This window comes from Drosophila sulfurigaster, chromosome 3 (genome assembly GCF_023558435.1).
Source record: "Drosophila sulfurigaster albostrigata strain 15112-1811.04 chromosome 3, ASM2355843v2, whole genome shotgun sequence".
Lineage (NCBI taxonomy): Eukaryota > Metazoa > Arthropoda > Insecta > Diptera > Drosophilidae > Drosophila > Drosophila sulfurigaster.
In genome coordinates, this window is record NC_084883.1 from 55085627 (window position 1) to 55110074 (window position 24448).

A 24448-nucleotide genomic window follows, 5' to 3' on the forward strand; every position below is an offset into this window, starting at 1 on the left:
GGACAGTAATTATAATACGATGCGGCACATTTATCGCCACGATCAGCACACATCCGTTCAGTTCTCTGCTGAGTATTGTGTGGAAGGTCTTGCAATTAGCTAGCTAATTTACATGATGTATTCAAAGCGAACATCCTTCCAAATGAATGTGTGACTCACTTGCTGTCTGAGTGAGTGTGCTTAAACTATTGGCCTCTGCTGTAGACTCAGCAAGAGAAACACAACTCAACCCAAACCAGCAGCAGCAGCAGCAGAAAAATAAAATAAAAATTTCTCAAGAAAATTTACCGCAAATAGTTGTGTGCCAAAGTAGGCGCAGAAAAATGCGACGACGTTCGTTGAGTTGGCCTATCAGCTAAGTGGCATCATCATCATCATCATCATGATCATCATTATGGAGGCAGCATTGCAGGCTTGGCATCGCATGGCTTGGCTCAGGCTTTAGCTTTGGCGTGGTCACGTCAGGGCCATGAACTTGGCCATCGTTGCTGACCATCAGCAAATGCCGGACGTGGCCAAAGTCTCTCTTTCTCTCTCCCTCTCCCTCTCGCTCCGCACTGTCTCCTGTCTCTCCCTCTCCCTCTCTGAACCAGATTGTCAATGATAAAAAGTCGTGGCCAACAAGTGGCGCGTCCTCATTTGCATCGGCAGCGTAGAAATTCTTGTAATGCTCAAGCGACCCAAAAACCGCCCACACATGACATGACACGTTCTCCTCCTCCCGCCCTCTGTCTTCCTACTTGCTGCCCCTTGGTTGGGTATCCCCTTAATGTCCCTGTGGCAATGTGGCTGACTGGCTTTTGTTGTCATTTGCCGGCTGTTTTTGTGCATTTGCTGCAAATGGTCAAATTATTTCCTTTTCCGTATTTCTTTGCCCGGCTTTTGGCTTGCTTTTCGTTTCATTTTTTTGCCTCGTTTTTTCCTTCACATTTTACTTTTTTTTTGTATTTTTAGCAAAGCATTCACGCGCACGAAAGGATTTCTTGTAATTTGGCTGAGACTCGAAGAGCAGCTGGAAAGGGTTCTCAGCCTGCGTTTCAGTCTCAGTCTCAGATGCTGTGCTGATGAAAGGGATTTGTGGCTGCCACCGCTGCTGCTGTTGCTGCCTCGGTTGCTGCTGCTGCTTTTTGGCGACTTTGCATTTTTTTTTTTATATTTGTAATGCTTTTTGCTGCTGCTATTGCTGCTGGTTTTGGCGGGTTAGCTGCCAGCTTTTGTTTTAAAAGGCAGCGCAATACGAGTGCACATAAATACATATGTATTTGTATGTACTTCCACTCGTATTTGTATTTGTATTTGTATTTGTATTTGTATTTCTATATGCATATGCAGCACACGGCAGATTGAATCCACGTTCAATGGGAAAGGCTGCTGCTGCTGCTTCTTCTTCAACTGCTGCATATGCATTATGCACACTCATTACCCACACCACCATTCGCCATTATCCTTGTGCGCTCGTTCACTTTCATTTCGCATACTCATTCGCCTCGTTGTGCAGCATTTGTTGTGTGTAAATGTGTGTGTGTGTGTGTGTGTGTGTGTGTTGGTTGGTGTACTGTACTTTTATATCGCAATTCTACTGTGGTTGTTGTTATCGCAATTTTTGTGCCTTACCCTTGCCACTTGAGACATTGCTTTGTTCTGTTCCCCTCTCCTCTCCACCGCTCTGCTCCCATCTCTGGCTCTGCTCTAAAAATGAAGGGGTTATGTGGCTATGAAACACACCAAAAGCTTTTAGGCGCTGTATTTCGTTTCGTTCTTTTTTTCCGCATTTTTCATCTTTTTTTTTTTTGGTGTCCTGAGAGCGGAGTGAAAGACCAAATCCAATGCATTTTGATGTGCGGAAAGTGTGGAAAAAGAATACCGAACTTCAAATGCAAAAAACTCCATGAATATTGCAATTCATTTCAACTGCGGTTGCAAAGCTGAAGCACAAGCTTCTATGAATTCCAGAACACCTGCAAAAACAATAAACTTTGTTAATAATCAGCAATAATCTAATAATATATACTTTCCAAATAAATTGATTACAAATTCTAAATATGTTTCCGTAAAAAGTAATTGAACATTAAAATATTAAATTTTATGCTCCAATACTAATAAAAAACTAGTAAGAAAGTTACAGTCGAGTGTGCTCGACTGTGAGATACCTGCTACCCATTTTTAATAAAGGCAAAATATTGCGGTATCATTTTCAAAATATATACCGAAAATACTAAAAATATACCAAATGGTATGTTTGGTATATCGATATAGTACACCATTCAATTTTTATCTGATCGCAACCAAATTTTCAGGAATCATAACTACTACAGTAACTATTGTATATACCAAAATTCGCAACTCTAGCTTTAAATTTAGGCTTGTTATTCGATTTTTTTTATTTGCGGGGCGGAAGTGGGCGTGTAAAAATTTGAAACAAACTTGATCTGCGTGCAAACATAACAAATGCTGTCGAAAAAAATTATAGCTCTATCTCTTATAGTCTCTGAGATCCAGTGTTTCATACGGACGGACGGACAGACGGACATGGCTATATCGTCTCGGCTGTTGACGCTGATCAAGAATTTATATACTTTATAGGGTCGGAGATGCCTCCTTCTACCTGTTACATACATTTCTCGCCGGCACAAAGTTATAATACCCTATGGGTAGCGGGTATAAAAAGCAAAAAAATTACCTGCCCCGGGTGAGGCTCGAACTCACGACCTTAAGATTATGAGACTTACGCGCTGCCTACTGCGCCACCGAGGCCTTGTGTCGATGGGCAACAAAATAATCAATCAATCAATCATAGTTCGATTCTTAGATGAAATCCAAGTCGATTACCAGTTGCATTATCTGTCAATGTTTTCATTAATAGATTCATTCTTCTTCTAGCGAATACTTTCTTAATCGATAGTTGTGTCTACAGCGATATTTTCATTATCATTATGCATTTATTATATATGACTATAAAATTATCAGTCACTCATATACACATATTTTTGACAGTTCAAATCGATTACCAGCTGCATACTCTGACATTCTTTTCATTTTAGTTAATCGATAGTTGTGTCTACAGCGATATTTTTTGACACAAACGCTTGACATTTGCTGACATCTCTTTAACCAGGTTCCACTTGTCAAATATTTAATAAGCCGCTAGTCATTGCTAGCATTGTCGTCGAGTGTGAAGCAGCTTTTTAAGTGCGCATGTTTTTTCATTTTTAATTCTGCAAAAATGCCTAAAGAATCTCCCCCGGTAAGTTAATGAACTTTTATGGTGACTGTGAATTAAATGTGTGTTCAAATCCGTTCATATTATTCTCGAATAGAAGCCGAAAACCTTATTTATCGAAAGGTGTATAAAGGGCCAACCATATGTCTCCCGCTATGGCCAAGAAGTTGAGGCTAGACTCCTGGTAACGTACAAGAAGGGACATGCCGTTGACACTCCTGAAGAAAACTTTGAGTCGGAGATTCCTTCGGGAAGCAATCGTTGCAGCAAGTGCCTTCTACCCACATATATGTGCTGTAACTTTGCGAAGAAAGTCAAGAAGGAAAGGTTTGAGGCCGCCAATCCGAAGCCGAAGGATGTGAATGCTCAGACAGATGTGGACAAGAAAGAAGGAGAGCTTCAGGAAGAGAAAAATCTTAAGGGGGGAGAAGCAGAGCTAGAAGGAAAAGGAGTAGAAGCAAGGAAAGAAGCAAAGGAGGAGGCAACGAAGGAAGCAAGGGAGGAGCCAAAAAATAAAGCAAAGGAGAAGGCAAGGAAGGAAGCAATGGAAAAGGCAAAAAAGAATACACCGAAGGAAACAAAGAAGGCAAAGAAGAATGCAATGAAGGTGTTTCATACTGACAGACGGACAGGGCTAGATCGTCTCGGCTGATCAAGAATATATATACTTTATATATTTCCTGCCGGCACAAAGTTATAATACCCTTCTACCCTATGGGTAACGGGTATAAATATTGCAATATGATTTGAATACTAATTTTAAAAAGATAGCTACTCTAATAAGAATATGTGCTAGAATTTCTAAATATTATAATTTTTATTCAACTTCTTTCTCTTAATAAAAAGTGTTGTTGCTCGTGTTCTTATCAGAATTGTAATTCTCCGTCTGTTCAGCGAAGTTATTCACGTCGATGATCATCTAGGGATCATCGTTGATAATCATAATATCGATAACATTGATCGTATCGAAATAACTTCCAAATTCAATTTTATGCTCCAATAATAATAAAAAAAAGTGGAATATGAATTGAATACTAATTTAAAAAGATAGCTACTTTAATACAAATATGTGCTAGAATTTCTAAATAATATTATAATTTTTATTAAACTTCTTTGTCTTAATAAAAAGTGTTATTTCTTGTGTTTTTATCAGAATTGCCATTCTCAGTGTGATCAGCGAAGTCTTTCACGTCGATGATCATCTTGGGATCAACGTTGATATAATAGAATATCGTAATCGGTATCATATTATCGAAATGACATCCAAGAAGTTGTTTAGCACATCATTATTATTACAATAAGCTTTGTCACGCTCAGATTTTAGAAGAAAGATTTTATTTGATACTTTAATATTCTACGAAGTTCTTAATGTTTGTTTTTAAAAGCGAACCCCACATCAAAGTAGTCTGAGAAATTGCCTTATGAGGTTTTCTCATAATTTCGTTCGTTTAATTCGAATATGAACTCTGACGACAAATACTCGGATGAAGATCACGGCGATTCGCAGCGTTCAGTAAACAGTCCATCCCATTTGATGACGTGCGTGGAGAGCGATGAGGACACATGCACCGAAATCGATTCGCCCGAGCGTCCCAGGCGCAACGCTGAGATCGACGAGTTCGTTTACACGGTGCTAACATCCGATGAGATTGAGCAACTTCAGCGCAACATTATCGACGAGGTCAACAGCGTGCTGCAGATATCACCGCAAGTCACACGCATCATACTCAATCACTACCGCTGGGACAAGGAGACGCTCTTCGAGAAGTATTTCGAGATCAGTCCCCAGGAGTTCTTTCGTCGCGCCCATGTCGTGAATCCCTTTGCCACGCCCTCAACCCTTAGCCTCAAGGCTGCGCCCAGTCCGAGTGGCGCCCACGAACAGGTCTGCGGCATCTGCTACTGCAACTGCGATGAGCTCAAGGGGCTGCCCTGTGGACACACCTTCTGCGGCGCCTGCTGGAAACAGTATTTGGCCAACAAGACGGTAAGCGAGGGATTGGGCCACAGCATCAGTTGCCCGGCCGTCGAGTGTGACATTCTCGTCGACGAGGTGTCGTTCGTTAAGCTCGCCGATGATCCAGAGGTTGTGGCACGCTATCAGCAGCTGCTCACCAACACTTTCGTTGAATGCAACTCACTGATGCGCTGGTGTCCGGCGCCAAGTTGCACGTACGCCATCAAGGCCGTCTACTGTGAGCCGCGAGCTGTGCGCTGTAGATGTGGCCACGAGTTCTGCTTTGGCTGTGGCGAGAATTGGCACGAACCTGTCAGCTGCACCTGGCTGAAGCAATGGCTGAAGATGAACGACGAGGACTCGGAGACATCCAATTGGGATTGCCCATCATACCAAGGAGTGCCCCAAGTGCAATGTGACCATCGAGAAGGACGGCGGCTGCAATCACATGGTCTGCAAGAATCCCTCGTGTCGCTACGACTTCTGCTGGGGTGTGTCTCGGCTCCTGGGAGCCACATGGCTCCTCCTGGTACAGCTGCAATCGCTTCGAGGAGGAGGAGGGCAAACAGGCGCGACAGGCTCAGGATCTGTATCGGTCCTCGATGGCCCGCTATCTGCACTATTACAATCGGTACACGAACCACATGCTGAGCATGGGCATGGAGAAGGATCTGTACTCCATGGTGGAGGCCAAGATGGCTGAGATGCAGGAGAACATGAACTGGATTGAGGTGCAATTCCTCAAGGAGGCGGTCGATGTGCTCTGCGAATGCCGTGCCACGCTCATGTACAGCTATGTGTTTGCATTCTATCTGCACAAGAACAATCAGAAGATCATCTTCGAGGACAATCAGCGGGACATGGAGGTGGCCACCGAGAAGATCTCCGAGTTCCTGGAGCGCGAGATAACCGTGCACAATCTGTACGAGGTAAAGCAAAAGGTTCTCGATCTGTCGCATTATTGCCGCAAGCGTCGCATGGTTTTGCTCGTTCATGTGCGCGAAGGTTACGAGAAGGATTGGTGGGAATTTATTGAATAATACTTAACACAGCTCTTATCTCGATTTAATCGATACCAACGACACCTCAAAGCCACATCGTAATTTATCAGAAGACTTTATATTTCTATTGCAGTTCGGTTAAAGTTATTAAAAAACGCACAAGCTTTTCGACTTTGGCTTCTTGGGCTAATTGGCCAAGAGACATCTAAATTCTACAGTTATACGATGTGTTTTATTTTCGCAATTATCAAGGTTCAATTATGCATTTAATGACTCATCTCCAATCAAAGTGATTTATTTGCAAGCTGTCTCAGTCTTTCAGCCTTTCGCTTCTTGGCTATCTTAATGACTTTTGGCCAACACTTTAGAGAGGGACAGCAAGAGACGGGCTATCAACTAGCCATCATTATTTGTATACATTGTGTGGCTGTGGCTGTTGCTGTGTTGCTTTTGTAATTATAACATATATCAATCCAATTTCATGTTATACTTTTTGGCGCAACAAAGCGATTAATGTCGACAATGCCACAAGATATGGCATGGCTAAAGGAAAAGCATAAATAAGCCATAGAGCCATGGCCAATAACGGAACCAAACGGAACATTCAGCGGCGACTGCGCAGCGTTTTCATATGAAAAATATTTCCTTATCGCGATGCGCTGCGCTGCGCTGCACTGAGTCGAAAGCTCGACTCGAAGTCCGACTTCGAGTTGCCAGTTGGCAGTTGAAGTTGAAGTTGCCAGTCGCCGCCAGGTGCACGAGATTTACGGCAAACGGCAGCCAAGTCGTGCCCGTGACTGCTCCCTGCTCCAGCCTAGCTTGGCTTGGCTTGGCTTCGCTTCACCTGGCCAGATCTCACACCATGGCTTGGCCTGGCCTGGCCAAGTGTGAATTTTCGCACCCGTGATGAAGTTTCCAATTAAATTTTATTGGATTTCAAATTGAGGCTGCCAGGCAGATAGACAGAGAGACAGTCGCTCATTGATCTCCTGCCATGTCTGGTTATTGGCTTTTCGATTTTTGCTTTTGGGTCGCGCAAATATTTGCGCGGCATTGTTGTGGCAAGTGTTGAAAGTGGGCGTTGCACCTCATCCTTTCCTTCTTCCCCCTCCCAGCACAGTGCAACTAGCGAATTGTTGGCCATTTGCGGCACTTGCAGAGTGATTTCTTATGGCAGTTCAATGCGAGGTCAGCAACGTGGCAGATGCAACTGAAACTGCAGCCAGCTATTGCCCCAACCCATGTAGTTGTCGACTGTGGGAACGCCCCAGCAAGGAGCTCAGCGGAGAATGTCTAATTGATATCAAATTTTGAGTATTACAGCAATGAAATGCATCGGAATTTAAGAAATTTGCAAATCATTAAAATATGCAAGAAAAGTACTGATTGCAGGAATGGGGTTATGAAAATGATAATAAAAATTTAAAATTTAAATTGCCAATTCGAGAAAAGCGCTAAGACATTAATAAATAAATGATGTACATTTACAAATGGGAATGACAATAAAATTATACAAATCTTAACTGTAAGCCAAAAATCGCTTTAAGAGAGAAGTGAATGATGCAATGAAACTACAGATTAAATTCTGAAATGAGGAATATGAAATGTGAACTTGCAATTGCCAATGCAAATTATTAAGAAAGGAAGGGAAAACTTGATTAATTGCAACATGTGATAATAAAAGAATACATTACTTATTGAAATGTACAGAAAAGACATAAATTTTAATGACAACAATTACAGTCTTAAAATACAAATGCAATTTACTGAAATTAAGTCAAAGATAACTACAATTAAAACTGACGAAATTGTTGGCAACATTTTAATATTTCAATTAGTAAATTCCACTTTAAAATTTACAATAAATTACATATTAAATATAGAAAAGATACTAAATTTTAATGAAAACAATTAAAGTCCCAAAATACAATTGCAATTTACTGATAAAGACGTAAATTAAGAAAAAGATAACTGCAATTAAAACTGACAAAATTAATGGTTACATTTTAATATTTAAATTATTAAATCTACCTCTTTAAAATGTAAGCTCTGTCTTAGTCTCTTGTGTCACACTTGAACTCAGCTTTAAGTAACTTTAGTCTCGACTGTGTTCAAGTGCTGCTCAACAGTTTGCCAGCTTGGTCGCTGGTGGCTGATTCAACAAGTCAACAAAATAATAAAAAAGAAATCCTGGCCAAAGCCCTCTTCCTGCCTGGTCTTCCTTGCTTTCCTGATTCAATGCTTCAGGTCCCTGTAGATGAGGCTGGTCAAGCTGTTCGACTGAGTTCCTATTAATTTTATTTATTGGCCTCACTCTTAACCACAGTTTGCTGCTCCTGTTTTTTTTCTCTTGGCAGCTTAGCGGTCACAGTTCGTGTCCTGCCTGTCCTGTCCCCCACTCCCACTCTCACTCGCATTCGATTCGTGGATGGCGCACTTGGGGCAGCTTATTGAAATTTTTATCTACAGTTTGTTTTTGTGCTTACCAGCCAACAGCGTCTTGTCTTCTCTTGGGCGGATTTTCTTGGCCTGGCTTTAGCTATTTTTATGATGGCATATTTTTACCAGCTACTTCTTGTTCTCTGCACTTTATCGCTGTCGTTGTCAGACACTTGATGTTGTTAAATTTGCTTTATGATTCCGACTCGTGCGCTTTCAATTACATGGCATTGTCCTTGAATTTGTTCACGCAAGAAGGCGAAGGCGAAGGTCAGTTGGGAAGACAGCGTAAGTGATTTAAGCCAAAAACTGTGTCACACTCTTTGCCAAGGCAGCGGGAATTTAATAATTAATATTGCCGATAAATTCGCAGCGCACTAATTTGCGGTTATCGTTGGGCTTGTCAATTTGTAGGTACTTTCTAATTGCCAGAGCACTCAGCGTATCTTTGGCACATTAGTTGAGCCATTGAGCAAATTTCGCCGCTGCCATAAACAATCTGCAGACACGAGCTGAGGCTGCCACTGCCACTGGAAAAGAAGCTGGATGTGGATGTGGATGTGGATGCGGATCGAGTGCAGGTCCAACTCGGAGCTTGTGGATGCGGCTCACTATCACTTCATCAGCGACGTGAATTTATGAGGCACTTTGCGCAGTCGCCGAGCATCGCTGGCCATAATTTGCCGCCGTCTATTGGCGAGTGCACAAATTGCGTTGATACGCTGACAGGCGGCGCACAGCGGTGTTCTTCCCTCCCTGCCCCTGCCCCTGCCCCTTCCCTTGCCCCTGTCTTATGCCCCATCGTGCTTCTTCTAATGCGCAAACTCATTTGCCTATCGCTCGCCAACAACAGCAGCCACAGCAGCTGCAAAGTGCATTTTGTTAGCTGACTTTTGAGATGGCTGCTGATCTTATGCTGCTTCTACTTTGCTGTGCCTCTTTCCCCTTCTATTCTCCTCTCCTTTTGCTTCTCCCTCAAAACTCTAACTAAATTGAAGCACGCGCGCAGGCGTTTTAAGCGGCACAAAACCCAATTGAATTTAATTGAAGGCAAGGCAGCTCTCTGAGTGAGGAAAGAGGTTGGTATGCTATGCGGGGTCGAGATGAAGGGGCACATTAACTAGCTGTCACATTTTTGTGATGTGCGCGCAAAGAAACTCAATTTGGAAACAAACAAAAACATGAAGAGATCAACTGATGACGAAATAGAATCAGAAATACTCTAACTTAATAGCAACCCAATGACATCACAAAATACATATGTGACGAGCAGAAATTAAACATGACAGTTGATCATTGTACGCTTGCATAAATAAATTAAAGACTTGTTAGGCATCATGTAATTAATTGCCTTAAATAAATAACCTTTTTTTTTTGGATTAGTGCAACACGTTGTCAAAGTTTTAATATTATTCATATGCAGCAAATAACTAAATATATATTTCTAGTTTTTAATTACGCCAACAATAAATAATAATTGACTGAAGGTAACTGATTAATTTAAATATATTTATTATTGTATGCTTTTTATTACTCATTATTTGAATGCTTATTTTTAATCTTTTATTTATTTATTAAATTTCTGAAGAATTTAATAAATGATGATTTTATGGACACTTTTGTTGAAAACTTTTTTTATATTAATTTGCAGCAAATAAGTAAATGTGTATTTATACTTATTTGTTTCGATTATAATACTAATCATATTAATCATTTGCTACTAGCTCAGCGTATGAAATATCAAGTATTTACAATAAATATATTTGTTAAGCAAGTAAGAGTGTGCTCGAATGTTAGATACCTGTTACTTATTTTGAATAAACGCAAAACGGTGCAGAATTACTTTTAAAATATACTACATTAAATGTCAATCAAAAATACTAAAAATAGAACGATTGGTATATTTTTGGTATGTTCATACAGTTCATTCAAAATATACTATAGAGTGAAAAATATACCAGATAGTTAAAAATAAAACTGTATATCTCTATCCGCTATAGTCTCTGAGATCTAGGTGTTCATACGGACATGGCTTTATCGTCTCAGCTGATTAGGAATATATATACTATATAAAGTTGCCTCCCATTGAAGATGCCTCCTTCTGCCTGTTACATACATACATACCCTTATACAGAAAGTTATAATACCCTTCTACGCTATGGGTAGCGGGTATATAAATTAGTTTCAAGCCTTTCAAAGTGCCTGCCATAAGCATAATGCCCATTGCTGTGTGAGTAACAACTTTATTCGCAATGCGAGCTCATCGCACAAATTAAGAGCATTCCTCAGTTCCTCGTATTGTTAGAGTCTCTATCTCGCTCTCTGGCACTTTCCTGTCTCTTTTCCACACTATTGCCAGCTTATCATTTGCATCATCAGCACGGCGACAATTTTTCGTCGTATTTTGTATCTGCATCTGTATCTGTATCTGTGTAGTGTGTGCGTTTTTGTTTTTGTGCAAAAGGTCGTGACAATTTAATTAAGCATCATTTTATTTAATTATTTCATATATTGATTGCAAAGTGTAAAGCTTTTAATTGCAAAATGGCGCAGACCCAATTCATTCACCCCTTTTTATATACATACATACATATTTATATGAAAAATAAGTATGTTATGAAATGAGATGAAATATCGGGATTTGGTTTCAATGTTTGAATGGCAAACGCAATGCGAACTGTTTGCCCGGCATTTAATGTATTTATATTGTATTTCATTATGCTTATTTCATTGTAATGATTGAATCGTGAATGCCAATCATGATGAGCGCTGTCCACAACTCGAACTCTTTCCTCTCTCCTTCTCCTCCCGTGCTGCGTGATTGCTGGGCAACAAATCAATTATGCGGCATATTCTTGCTGCTATAAATATTTACGTTGAAATTAATTATTTTATATTAAAATGACCGCAATACATTTTATGGCCGAGTGACGCCCAGCCAGAAAGCAGTAGGATATCAAGGATGCTGCACACACACACAGGATATTGCGAAGCGCAGTTCAACGCTGTTTGAAGTGTTCGTTGTTGCTGTTGCTGTTGATTTTTGTGGCCAACTGACTGCGGTCCTGCTCCTGATTGACACCGTAAATGATATGCGCATTATTTGCAGGATATGCAGTTGTCAATGTGTGTGCGAGTGTGTGTGTGTGTGCAAACAGGAAGCGGAAATGGCAAGCATTCGCTCGTTCTGTGTCATATTGATTGTGCAGTTGTTGCTGCATGTTTAATGACCAATCTAATGTATTTTACTTGTTTAAATGTTTTGCTTTCAGCTGAGTTGCAAACAGAGCAGAACAGCAGCAGTAACAACAATTTTGTTGTGTGCAGCAAGTGTAAGGCAAAACTGATTTCCAAGCATTGATTGATTTCTCTCTTTTACCTTGCCACATTTGCTGAAGCAGCAGCCATCATCAGATATGCATACGAATGTGTGTGTGTGTGTGTGTATATGTTGCCAGCACATTATATAACACAATCATGCATACAGCCAGCCTCATCATCATCTTCTCAGCCTCATCACCATCGTCATCGTCACAGCTTCTTCTCATCTCCCTCCGCAGAGATATACTGGGTCTGTGCCCATTCAAAATGTAGCTACACTCAAGCCCTTGGCCAGAAGCAGCAGCAGCAGAAGAAATGCTCTTTAAGGATCCACTTGTGTGCCTGGGCTCTCAAGTGTCCTTTGCATGTTAGCGAAACCACTCGAAAATATGACGCGTTTGCTGAAGTATGCAAAAATTGCACATGGAACATGGAACATGGAAAATATGGGGACGAACAATGCGACAAGCGACAAGCGACAAACACACACAATGTGCTTTAAGCGGAGGGCGAACGAACAAAACACAATTCGTCAACAATTTGGAAATGCACATTAAACAATACAGAAACGGCAACTTCTTGGTCATAAATCGTATCGATATCTACGATGGCGGCATATCAAATGATCATTTATAATGGGAGAAAACGGTGGCACCTTTGAACCGCAGCGTCTTGCCTCATGTGTGGGAGACACAGCGAGATGGAGGAGGAGGAGGGGCTGGGTGTACGTGCCGTCCAAGGGGTCGCTGCAGGCGCCGCCATCGTCGCCGTCGCCGTCGCCGTCGACGCCGACGCCGACGCTCAATCAATCAGGGACAGCAGCAGCAGCAACAGCGACGGCAGCGATATTGTCGATGTCGATGGCGTTGGCGGCGGCAAACATGAAATATCACACAGCCAAACCCTTTTGCATGAGCATAAAGTTTAGGCTAACGATTTCGATTTCCTGCACAAACGTGAGCGTAACCAAATTTTGCTCTAGGGCTTGGCCAGAGAGAGAGAGAGAGAGAGACAGTTAGACAGCCAGCCAAGTTAGACAGCTGAAATGAGAAAAAAATGTACACAGAAATCAATTCAATTGCCAAATTATGGCAAATGCAAAAGGCATGGCCAATATTTTGGCTGTCCCAATATTTGTGGCCGCAATTGTTTTGCATGACTCGCTGCTCATGGCTCGGACTGCATTTGGATTGCTAATCGATCATCTCGAGCATGTTTTGGGTTGCATTTGTTACCAGTTTGCTAGTTTGCCAGCTTGCCAGCTTGCTAGCTAGCTTTGTCATTTCATTTTAGTTTTGGGGCTTTGTTAGTCGTCATTTTTTAACTGTCTTGTGGCACTCGAAGGCGGCCTCAACTGCTGCCTGAAAATGCATTTGCCGTAATTATGCCCGAAAAAGTAACACGAGGCAAGCAAAATGCGACGCGATGATTAATTGTCGAATCGTGCACTCCGTCGGGGCTATTTGTTATCTCAAGGCGTTGAAATTATAAATTGTTTTGACTGCAACCCCAAAAACCTAAACTAAAAAAAAAACATAAGACAAAGACAACACACTTGCAGAGACAAGAGCAGGACTGTCGACTGTACACAAAACTGTCGATCGACTTTTATTTCTCTGGGCTTTTTCGTTCAGGTGTGAAAGGGTTCACGCAAGGGTTCAAGCACGAATATCGCTTAAGAGTTGCCACAACTCAGGCGATATGGCCTAAGCTCTCAACTCAGCTCAGCTCAGCTCAACTCAGTTCACACTGCGGGCGTTGAGCTAGTGACAGTCAATTAAGATTGAATAAATAATAAATTGACGCGGCTTTTCAGCATTTGCCAAGGAGATACAACAGCGTTTGACCCGCGGTGTTAAAAGTTTCCACAATAGATTACAAAAGTTGTTGTACTTTAACAATGCTCAAATATTGTAGTAAGAATGTCCTTATATTTTACTTAATGCGTTAAACAACAATGCTTATTTCAGCGGACTTTAGTATATAAAATTAATATTCTGCTCATTACTTTTAAGAACTGATTTTTTATCTACGGAATACAGTGCAATCAAAATACTTATTACTACCGAATTTCGATAACTATTTTTAGATGACAGTATTAACAAAATAATTTATGTTAAAAGTAGTTAAGCTTCATAATTGTTTTGACTTCAGCTGGCTACGATCAGATAAAAATTGTACAAGTTAAGTTTTCCACATTGTGGTATATTTTGAATGCAGTACTGCAGTACAACATACCTAACAGAGCGTTTGGTATATTTTTAGTATTTATGCCGTATATTAATATAGTATATTTCAAAATTAATACCACACTTTTAATTTTATTCAAAATGAATTACTTTTTATAACTGATTTTTATCTATTGAATTCAGTTCATAATCAAAATACTATTACGATGTTTCGATTACTATTTTCTTATGACAATATTACCAAAATATATATAATTTAAAAGACAGATGAGCTTCACATTTGTTTTGGCTTCAGTTTCTTGCTCTATTTTATTCACTTTTAATACATTTATTCACTTGTAATACATTTTAAGACACTTCAATCAAAGCACTCTTTGTGTGATATTTTCCATTTCTGTCAGAACATTTATAATTCAGCCTTCAGGCATAATAAAAGTTTTTGAAAACATGAAGCCTTGAGCATTAAGACGATTCACCTTTTGCGATCATCTAAAACAGTTTCATATGTAATTTTGAGCTTATTCTATTATTCATAATTCACATATCACGAATTAAGCATCGTGCATTCGTGTCTCGCATAATAAACTCTAGAATTTTGATAAATACATATTGGAGAAGTTTAAAGCTGTGTCAGTCTCTGTTGACATTTCAAGATGCCCCTTCTCGCTGCCCCCTTCTCAGTCCTCTAACTACATTTCATTCTGTGGGCTTTGTGCACGAAACGCGCTGAAGTGCGTAAATGTTGAGTACACAGGACGACGCAGTGCTGGCTTTGCCTCCTGCTCCTGCTCCTGTACTTTGGTGAGGTTGCCTGCTGAAGCAGCTGTCAAATCAGCACGTGACATTGTGTGACATCATTGAGCTGGAAGATGACGCGCCAAAGCGCCAAAAACCCGCGACGACTTTCGCTTTATGCAAAAGACAAAGGCAAAACGCCTCCAGCTTCCTCTGGCTTTCAATTCTACGCGCTAGCAGCTGGCAAAAATCCCCAATCCAGTTGCGGTAGATTCAGGTGGGATTTTGGTGGGATGCGATGTGAGGCGAGGCTGTTGCAAGTGCACACTTGAGACATGGAGACGACTCCATGCGAGGCAGGTAACTAAACCCAAGCCTTACCTTGCGTTGCGTTGCCACGTGGAGAATGTCGAGAGATGCATTCAGCACGTAATGCATAGATCAACATTCAACACTTTGAGTGTCTCTCTGTGAGTGTATGTGTGTGTGAGTGTGAGTGCCGCTGCAATCACGTTAATTAAAAAGGTGCAAATTGTAAAACGCGCGTCGGGAATGCCACGAACCACGAGCGAGTGAGAGAAAGAGAAAGAGAGAGTGAGGCAAGTGCTGCCAAAAGCTGACAGCTGTTAATGAACGAGCTGAAATGCAGCATGGCCAACAGAGGAGGGGGAGGAGAGCTGGGATTTACTTGCTGCCTGCAAGTCACGTGCTGCACGTCAGTCGCCTGCTTGGTAATTAAACGTATCATAATTTCTTATAGCGAACATCGCGAGCAAACCAACCAAGCAAGCTCCCATATGCAACTACTTTGACTCCTTCTCCAACCGCACTCCTCCTTCACATTCACATTCTCATTCCCATTCCCATTCCTGTTCTCGTTCTCGTTCTCTAGCTGCGCCTCTTTCCCTGAAGCACTTGCAACTCCCACTTGCCACGTTTGCATTTTTACATGCATTTTAATATTAACGCCCAAAACGAGAAGCGACGCGCCGCAGACACAAAAAGGATTTTTATGCAGACCAAAAGGATGCGACGACGTTGCTTTTAGCCATGGTCTGCAATTGCGACTGTCCCACTGTAATCTCCCCCTACTCCTTCACTTTCCTCTCCCGCCCTCAGGGGGGCGTAGTATATTAAATGAAGTCTCCGTCTCGCAGCCTGGCGGCATTACAACATCTTTTTTTGCAATAAGAAAATATGAAAATTCATTTTGTCTGTCGCTGCAACAATGGCGTCAAAGCAGTGCGACATAGCAACAACAACAATAACAACAACTAGAAAAACGACAACAACATGTGGAGAAACATGCAACAATTCAAAGTGCAGCATGTGGCACAGCTGTTTCGCAGAAGGCGGCACATTAATAAAATAGAATGGAACAAAAAAAAACACAGAAACTATACAAAAATATAACCATAAAATGTTCTCATTTGAGGCAAGTGCATTAAAATGTTGTAAAATGAAATTATGATATTTAATTTAGTCAAGTGGAGTAGTTTTTTCAGAATAGCAGATGGCATTTATACGAGCAATAGAATTAAGTTTATAGCGATCGTGCTGATGGAAATTTTCCTCGATTGTGTCATAAAAATTGTTGCATTTAATGGAGCACAAGTTGAAAGCGTTTCAATTTAAAATAAATATCGTAAATTTGGAAATGCATTAGGAAATCAGTTTATTCTAGTAACTTTTGTATTTTCCTCTTTGTTTAACATGTAAACTGCACTTAGTTTGTGTCAATCTCAGCCGATTATATTAAGCCTTATCTAAGTGGCCAATCCATAGGCTTGACACGAATCTTTGAGTACAGCTTTATTTGCGATATAACTCACAAGCTAAGCAGCAATATCTGAGCTGTGATCGTAATTGCAATCAACATTTCAGCCAAGTAATGCCTGGCAGTCAAGTGCGAGCACCTGCCAGTTGAATAGATCGAATATCCCCATAAACGAAACTGTTCAATTAGTGCACAATATCGGCTGGCAATAACTCAAAAAGTTTGACAACTTTCAAAAAAATATGAGAAACAGAAAAACAACTCAAATTACCGAGCTGCACTTGCACAAATCTAAATAATGTGATTTGTAATTAACATTTCATAAATTCGCAAATCGTGATAAGAAAAGTATTCCATTAAGTTTCAATTAAAATGCAAAAATCTATCAAAGAGCGCAGCTTTTATTGTTGCCGTGGCATTTGCGGTGGCAGTTGCAGTTTTTGTAGCCGAGATGAAGTTATCGCGATTGAACCACTTTTCACACACAAGATAAAGATAAAGTCTAAAGTGTGGCAATAAAAGAAAAATGCATTTTTATTGAAATAACATAATTTACATGAAAACGCCAATAAATTGTCAGCAGATTATATGCTGGCCGAAGCCGGCCCATGTGGCGTATACGAAACTTTGCTGCTCCATTAACCGCAAAACTACAAATAATTATTGAGAGAACAAAATGAAAATAAAAATGAAAAAAATTGTAATAATATATGTAAATATATGTATGTGCAATATAAATATAGATGTGGTGCGATTTAATCGCTTGCTGTGCGCTGTTAATGAATTGAATTGAATTTTTGCGCTATCGCCAGACAAACAGAGACCCAGAGACAGACTCACAGTCACAGCCAGCCCCCAGACAGTACCAGTATTACAAGTACTCGTTGTCGTACTTAGTGCCAGTTCCAGTTTCAGTTTCAGTTCCCCAACTGGGCAGCCAGTGGGTAGCCGCTGTTGCTCCGTAGGCTTTGCGCTTTTTGATCTCCTCAAGATTGTCACATTTGGCGTGGTCGGTCTGTCTCTCTGTTTGTCTGTCTGTCTGTCCGTCTGTTTGTCTGTCTGCCACAGTTGGTTGCTGGACCAAGCGCCACATAAATAAACTACAACAACTACAGAAAAATATTTAATAAAAATTATGCACTTGCCGGCACAAGAGAACTCGAGCTGGGCAGCAGTAGAAAAAATTTGCATAGACCTACGACTCTATTTTCGCTCTGTGTGTGTGTGTGTGTGTGTGTTTTTGTAATTGTTTAATCGCACTTTGGTCATCTATGTGGGTTAGATATATGCCTAGCGACCCACTATGCGGCGATCAAGCGTGCGGCATAGAATTCGTAATTGAAAATTGACATTTATAGTTTTAGTTTTGAATTTGCGCGGCACAGTTTGTGGCGCCATCTGGCGCTTCAGAGCTGCATCTTGCATAAGCAAGGATAAGGGGTTGTTGTCTTGCCTAAAAGCCAGGACATGGATAAAGTCGATTTCTGTGCTAATGTATAACAGACGGGGGAAATTCCCCTAGAGCAATAAATTAAGCAACTTAATTAAATGTAGAAATACTCTTCAGTTTTTTAATTGGAATCCATTAATTATTTGATATAACGAAACCTTTGAGTTTTATTTGTAGCTTGTTAGCAATGCCAACTATTCGATTAAGTGAAATTCCATTTGATTTATTAGCGGCTGCTATTTGGACTTAGTAAAAGCATCAGAAATGTTAATGTAATATCTTTAAAAATATGTAGGCAAATCCCTCTCTAAACATCTTTCATAGGCCACATGCTGGTTACGGTACCGTCTGCCTCTAATGCATTTCCAGCTTCTCTCCTAAAAAGAAAAACGAAAAGATACAAAAACAACAACATGATGAAGTGAGCAACGCCCGCATTCCAATGAAAGCGCCAGCAGCTGCACGATGAGCAGCAGCAGCCGCAACATGAGGCAAAATGAGGAGGGGGAGAGGCGAGTGGCATGCAAGCATACACAAGTCAAAGAAATTTGCTGTTAATTCACGTATTAACCTCTTGACATTTGGCAACAGCGTCGCCAAACTAAAAGAAAAACAAGTCGACAAAATTCCAACGTGGTGGCAATAACAAGAGAGGCGGAGCGGGGCATGAGGCATGGGCCATGGGACATGGGACATGGGGCGTTGCTGTGCGGGGTTGTCAGGGCAGCAGGAGGGAATGAGGCACATCTGCCGCTGCATAGAAACTGTGTCAATGTGCCAACAGCAACAACAATAACAAACACAACATCAACACCAACAACAACAACAACAACAACTGTTGGGGCGTTGTGTTTGCTGCGATGATGTTGGTGGCATGTGGGAGGGCAACGATTGGCGTTGGAGTTGCAGTTGAAGCGTCGCCTTTGGAGTTTGGAGCCACGCCAAATGGGAAAAATGCGCATGTGTCTATGAGACTTTGAGACTTATGTATATTCGTATAGCGTCTTTGGGCCGCTCGATCTATGTGCGGTACGTGCGGCTCAATGACTTTCAATTAAATCAATATTCATCGTTTTGGCTGCCTCGGGGTCTAAATGGCAGCGGGCGGCCCCGGCACGGCCTGGCCAGGCTAACACACACTGCCAGCGGACAGACAGCAGAGGATGGAGGCCGAAAAACTATGGCTGTGGTTGTTGCTGTGGCTGTTGCTGAGGCTGTTGCTGTGGCAGAGGCAGCTGCAGCCAACGACTCCGCTCCTTGATTAGACGCGACGCCGTAACGACAACAGCAATAGCAACAACAACTGCAACAGCCGACTGCAACGACAACGGCAGCATGGGAAAATGTGCAATTTTGGCCAAAAAATAAATAGTCAAAAGGCTCGAAGAGAGACGAGAGTTGAGCTTGAGTTTGAGTTGCGCTCGAGCCTGACCGAGCCTGGGCACATTCATTGCGCAAATTTTGTGGTCTATCTGTGCAGCCAGTCTGCAATCAAAGATACACCAAAAAATAAACATTTGAACTACTTGCCCGAGCCTTTCACAAAAACAACAATAACAACAGCAACAACAACAGCATTTGAGTGTGCCACAGTGGAAAACAGCGCGCGAGCAAATAATTAATGTTTGCCAATAATGGAAGACACCTTCAGACGCTTGGCAATTTGGCAATAGGCAATAGGCAATAGGCAATTGCCAGTTGGCAGTTGGCTGATCGCCAGCCTTCTACCTCTCTCCCTCTCTCTCGTTCACTCTGAGCCAAGACGACAAGTGCGCCCGGCGGCCATGCAAATGAGGCATTTGCAATTGTTGGCCGCAGTTTCGCTAGGCCAAATTCCAGATTAAGAGGGCAATGGGAGGACTACGAATGAGCTTGGATTTAATTGCAAATACCAAAGTAGCAAACCTGTTGCATTGATTAATTTCGTTTTGCAAACACAAGGTTTTCAATAATAAAAAAAATAAATAATGTAATAAATGAATTAAAATAAAGAATTAAAGCATATTGCATCAATATCAAATTCTCCCTCTCTTCTCTAATCTCTTTTCTTATCACGCAGCAGCCAGCAAGTAATAGTATTTCATATCGTTAGAGTTCCCCTACTTTTTTTCTAGGACAGGCTCAGGAGGCCGCAACCATAGCGTCGCTTTTCATAGAAATTGAAGATTTTGACTGAGCCCGCAAAAAAGGGCTGATTATAGCGGATCTGCGTTAGATTTTTGAGCATAGGACTACACAGCAACTTTATTAGTACGCAGAGTTAATGCTGTCCTTGATACCATTTTGAAGAATTGTAATATTGAGAGCAAATTAATGTATAGAAAAAAATTTAGATTAAAAAAATCTTGATTTAAAATTTTGCCTTCTTGGTTAAATTTTAAGATTTTTTCTATTCTACAAACTCAAGATTATAATCTTGAATTTAAAGATTGGGCAATCCAGATTTGTTGTAGATTTTCAATCTTCATTTAAGAATAAACCATCTTGGTTTAATTTTGACATAAAAAGAATCTTGATTCTAAATTGTATTCGTGATTTAAGCACGTTTTTTTCTTTCTGTGCATATATCAAACAGCTGTTTGGGAATAAGCACAAGACACGTTTCCATCGTGGCTGCAAGTTGATGCACAAGATGTGAGATCAGCGCAATCTCAGCTTGTGGTCTGTCAATTATGCTCTCCGAGTCTTCAAAGGTGTTAAGCAGTTTGTTATAAACAGCATCTGTCAAATTGCTTGAGAAGTGCATCTCATATATATTCGTAAACATAATGGATGGACTTTAGCAGACAACGCGCCGTGGGTGGCGCCAACGAAGGAGGCACTTAAACGGAGTCTATCATGTGAAAGCAGAAACGAGCCGATGCTGCGCCAAACAACTGTTCCAACTGCAATTCTTTACCACATGACAGGCCACCATTATGAAGTATTGCGTCAAACTATCATAAGCCAAGCTATTGGCATATTGAAAATAGAGTTTGAGTACCAATATGTAGAAAGCAAAGCTAAATTTGAGAGCCAGTTAAGGACGTCACATATTTATTTGAATATTTGATTTATTTTCAATATATTTATTATAGACATTATTAGGCCATGCGCCACCTGAGCAACTCCAGCAAGAAACTCAATCCAGCGCATGTTAATCCAATGCCCCACAACACAATGGGAAAAAAATAGAAATTCAAATCATATGATATCAATCCGTCATCCTCATTTCTCATCAGTTTGTATAAACCACTATCAATTGCACTCATATAGGCATCATTCTTCATTTTATGGAATATACCATACTCAAAGATGCGACTCAAATAGATATTCAACATGTTGAGATAGGGCAAAGATGAAGCCACTGGAATCGACATTAGTCCGTCCATAATACTCTCTGGCATTCTCTTGAAGCGAGGTGCTTTCAACAAGTGTTGCTGATACAAAAGTCCATCCATGCGGTCTTCATAAACAATGTACATGAAACTTGTGTTCAGATTAGCACGATTGAAGTCGAGCTCATCAGTGGGAACCACAAAGGCGTTGTCTATAACCTCATCAGGCACTGAAGTTGCGTTCTTGAAATATACAGCATAGTATTTATCCGTAATCAAGCGATATGGAGCATGTATTAAGTCTTCCAGAGTGTTGGCTTGAGGTTCGAATAGTCCCGATGTAAGCATACTTTTCAACACCGATATATACATGTTTGTTAGCACGAATCCACCCAGAATCAGAATGAAATGTATTACAGACTGTTGCCAATTAATGATAAAAACTCGTGGTTGAGGAAGGAATAACAGGTGACACCAACTGCTTAGCAGGTGAACTCCAAATTCCGATCTCTCAAATCCTGAGCTGACGTAGAACATTATTATTCCATAAGCCACAATAGCGATTACAGCCAGCCACGTTTTTCTGGTGAATGGCTGGGCAAAGTACCAATAGCTGGCAATGGGTTGAGCATGAGGCACTAGAATGTAGTCCTTAAGGATATAGAGTGGAACAGTGCCCGAAATATTCCACTTGGGCTCCTTTGGATGACAAATGAAGTCAATTTTCTTGGTTGCAAGCATCTCCTCAGCAATGTGCCCAATACTCAAATGGTCTTTAAATCTCAAGATGTTCAATGTGCCATTGTAACGTTTGATGAACTCCAACATAACGGCATGCATATAGCCAGCATGCATGTGTTGTCCTTTCCGATTGGTATAGTAGAGCATACGTGGTTCAACTCTAAGGGATACTGTTCGTATTTGGAAATGATGAAAATTTCGGAGTAGTTGCTGCCGGTTAACGAACTCTTCGATGTGAGATACTTTCAGCTCTTGAATTTCCGGATATGGATTGTAGCTATGAAGAGTTGTAGTTCCATTCTGATTATAAATAATTAAGGCGTTGACAAAGCCTTCTTCAAAGCAGTAAATGAAGAGCCCTCTCTGCCAGGTGGAGGGATCAAGTTCCGTTATGAAAACTATGTGAAGTTCATTTAAATCTTTTAAAAGACGAGGTAAAAAATGAGATACTCCAGCATCGAGTGGTGGGTCCTTTATATTCACAATAATCACAGTGTTCCGAGTCAAGTTCCCGATTATACGAAAATTGTTAAACGACTTCATTGAAAGCTCAAGTTGAATTGATGAAGTTTTAAGTAGTTTAAAATCCAATTTTTCATTCACCACATCCTTGAAGTTAAGAAAAATGTTAAGACTTGTGTTTAATGCTGTGTTAAGTTGAATCAATGATTGTGTTACTCCAGACATCGGCTTTGAATAGCCTGTGCATAGACTACTCAACAGGAAAAGTATTAGCACCTCAAGCAACGACTTCATGGCAAAGACTGAGAACCATGAAACTCTAATTTGAGTGCCACCCTGAAACTAAATAGTATATTAACATTTAATTACAAGTGACTTGTGGTTTCTCTTTTCAATTAAATCGCATGAAATCAAGGAAATGCTGTTTAAAAATAAAAGGCATTGACTTCATTCAAAGAAGTAAATTGTAACCGACAACTTGGATTTACAGCAACTACACGGACTGGAAAAATTTTGTGGAAAAACAATTTACAGAATAAATTTACTAAAAAAACTTCTTCATTCCATTTCCATAACTTTTGGTTATAATATTTTTATTTACTAGCACGAAAATGACATAAATGTTGTTTGTTGAATAATACATAAAAATATAACCGTTGTTCATTGTGTGTTTAACTTAGATTTTTGTTATTAGCAATTCTAGCAGAAAACACAAACTCGCCAAAGTCAAGCCAATAACCCAGAGTGCAAAAGCCAATAAAAAGAATTGCAAATCATAAGGTTGATACTCCATGCTTTCATTTCTCAGCAATTGGCATATGCCACTTTCTATTGAATCCATCCATGAATTGCTCAGCATCTTATGATAAATTCCACACTCAAAGGTGCGTTGTAAGTAGGCATTCAACATATGTAAATATGGCAAAGATGGAGCCACTGGAAAAGACATTAATCCATCCATTATGCTCTCTCTGATAACATTTAATCGAGGCACCTTCAGCAAGTGCTGTTGGTATAAAAGACAATCCATGCGGTCTTGATAAGCAATGTACATGAAACTTGTATTCAACTTGATCCGATGTGCATTCAATTCTTTGGAAGAAGTAATATAAACTTTTTCATTCAATGCATCTGGAATCAGGTTGAGATCTTTATAAAAATTAGCATAGTATTGGGTTGTCATTAGCTGATATGAAGAATGTTGCAAATCGTCCAGAGAATTGAATTGAGGTTCAAATAATCCCGATGTGAGCATGCTCTTTAAAACTGATGCATACAAATTTGTCAGTATAAATCCACTGAGAATCATTATAAAATGGATAACAGACTGTTGCCAATTTTGCACTGGGATTCGTGGCTGAGGCAAATACAATAAATTACACCAGCTGCTGAGCAAGTGAACTCCAAATTCCGATCTATGAGTTCCATAGAGCATTACCATACCGTATATTACAGTGACTATGAAAGCCAGCCAAGTTGTCCTGGTGAATGGTTCAGCTATGTATAAATATCTGGCAATGGGTTGAGCATAGGGAACTGCAATCTTACTCTTCAAAATATAGAGTGCTACTGTGCTTGGAACTTTCCAATTGGGCTCCTTGGGATAGCAGGCGAAGTCAATTTCCTTGCTTGGTAACATCACCTCACCGATATGGGGAATTCCAATGTGGAATTTCTTCGTCAATATCTTCAATGTACCATTATGTCGTCTAATAAATTCCAGCATTAGGTTATACATATATCCAGCGTGAACGTGTTCTCCCTTACGATTTGTGTAGTGAATCATACGTGGTTCAATTATAAAAGATGTTGTTCGAATCTCGAAGTGTTGAAAATTTT

The 24448-nt window shown here is 40.5% G+C and overlaps 3 protein-coding genes and 1 non-coding gene across 4 annotated transcripts; 2 read left to right on the forward strand and 2 right to left on the reverse strand.

Annotated features, from left to right (window-relative positions):
* Positions 1 to 2681: 2681 nt before the first annotated feature.
* Positions 2682 to 2754, reverse strand: Trnam-cau (transfer RNA methionine (anticodon CAU)). The gene has a single exon. It is a non-coding gene; the product is annotated as a tRNA-Met (tRNA).
* Positions 2755 to 3123: 369 nt separating this feature from the next.
* Positions 3124 to 3872, forward strand: LOC133840140 (uncharacterized). Its single transcript, XM_062271802.1, has 2 exons — positions 3124 to 3244; positions 3318 to 3872. The coding sequence occupies exons 1-2, from the start codon at positions 3224 to 3226 to the stop codon at positions 3870 to 3872; spliced, it is 576 nt and encodes a 191-aa protein (XP_062127786.1). The 5' UTR covers positions 3124 to 3223.
* Positions 3873 to 4600: 728 nt separating this feature from the next.
* LOC133842854 (E3 ubiquitin-protein ligase ariadne-1) lies at positions 4601 to 6399 on the forward strand. Its single transcript, XM_062276130.1, is given in 3 exon segments — positions 4601 to 5555; positions 5557 to 5667; positions 5669 to 6399. Coding segments are annotated over 3 exon segments (1536 nt in total). The 5' UTR covers positions 4601 to 4679; the 3' UTR covers positions 6218 to 6399.
* Positions 6400 to 21172: 14773 nt separating this feature from the next.
* On the reverse strand, positions 21173 to 22690 carry LOC133840141 (uncharacterized). The gene has a single exon (XM_062271804.1). The coding sequence runs from the start codon at positions 22688 to 22690 to the stop codon at positions 21173 to 21175; it is 1518 nt and encodes a 505-aa protein (XP_062127788.1).
* Positions 22691 to 24448: the final 1758 nt, after the last annotated feature.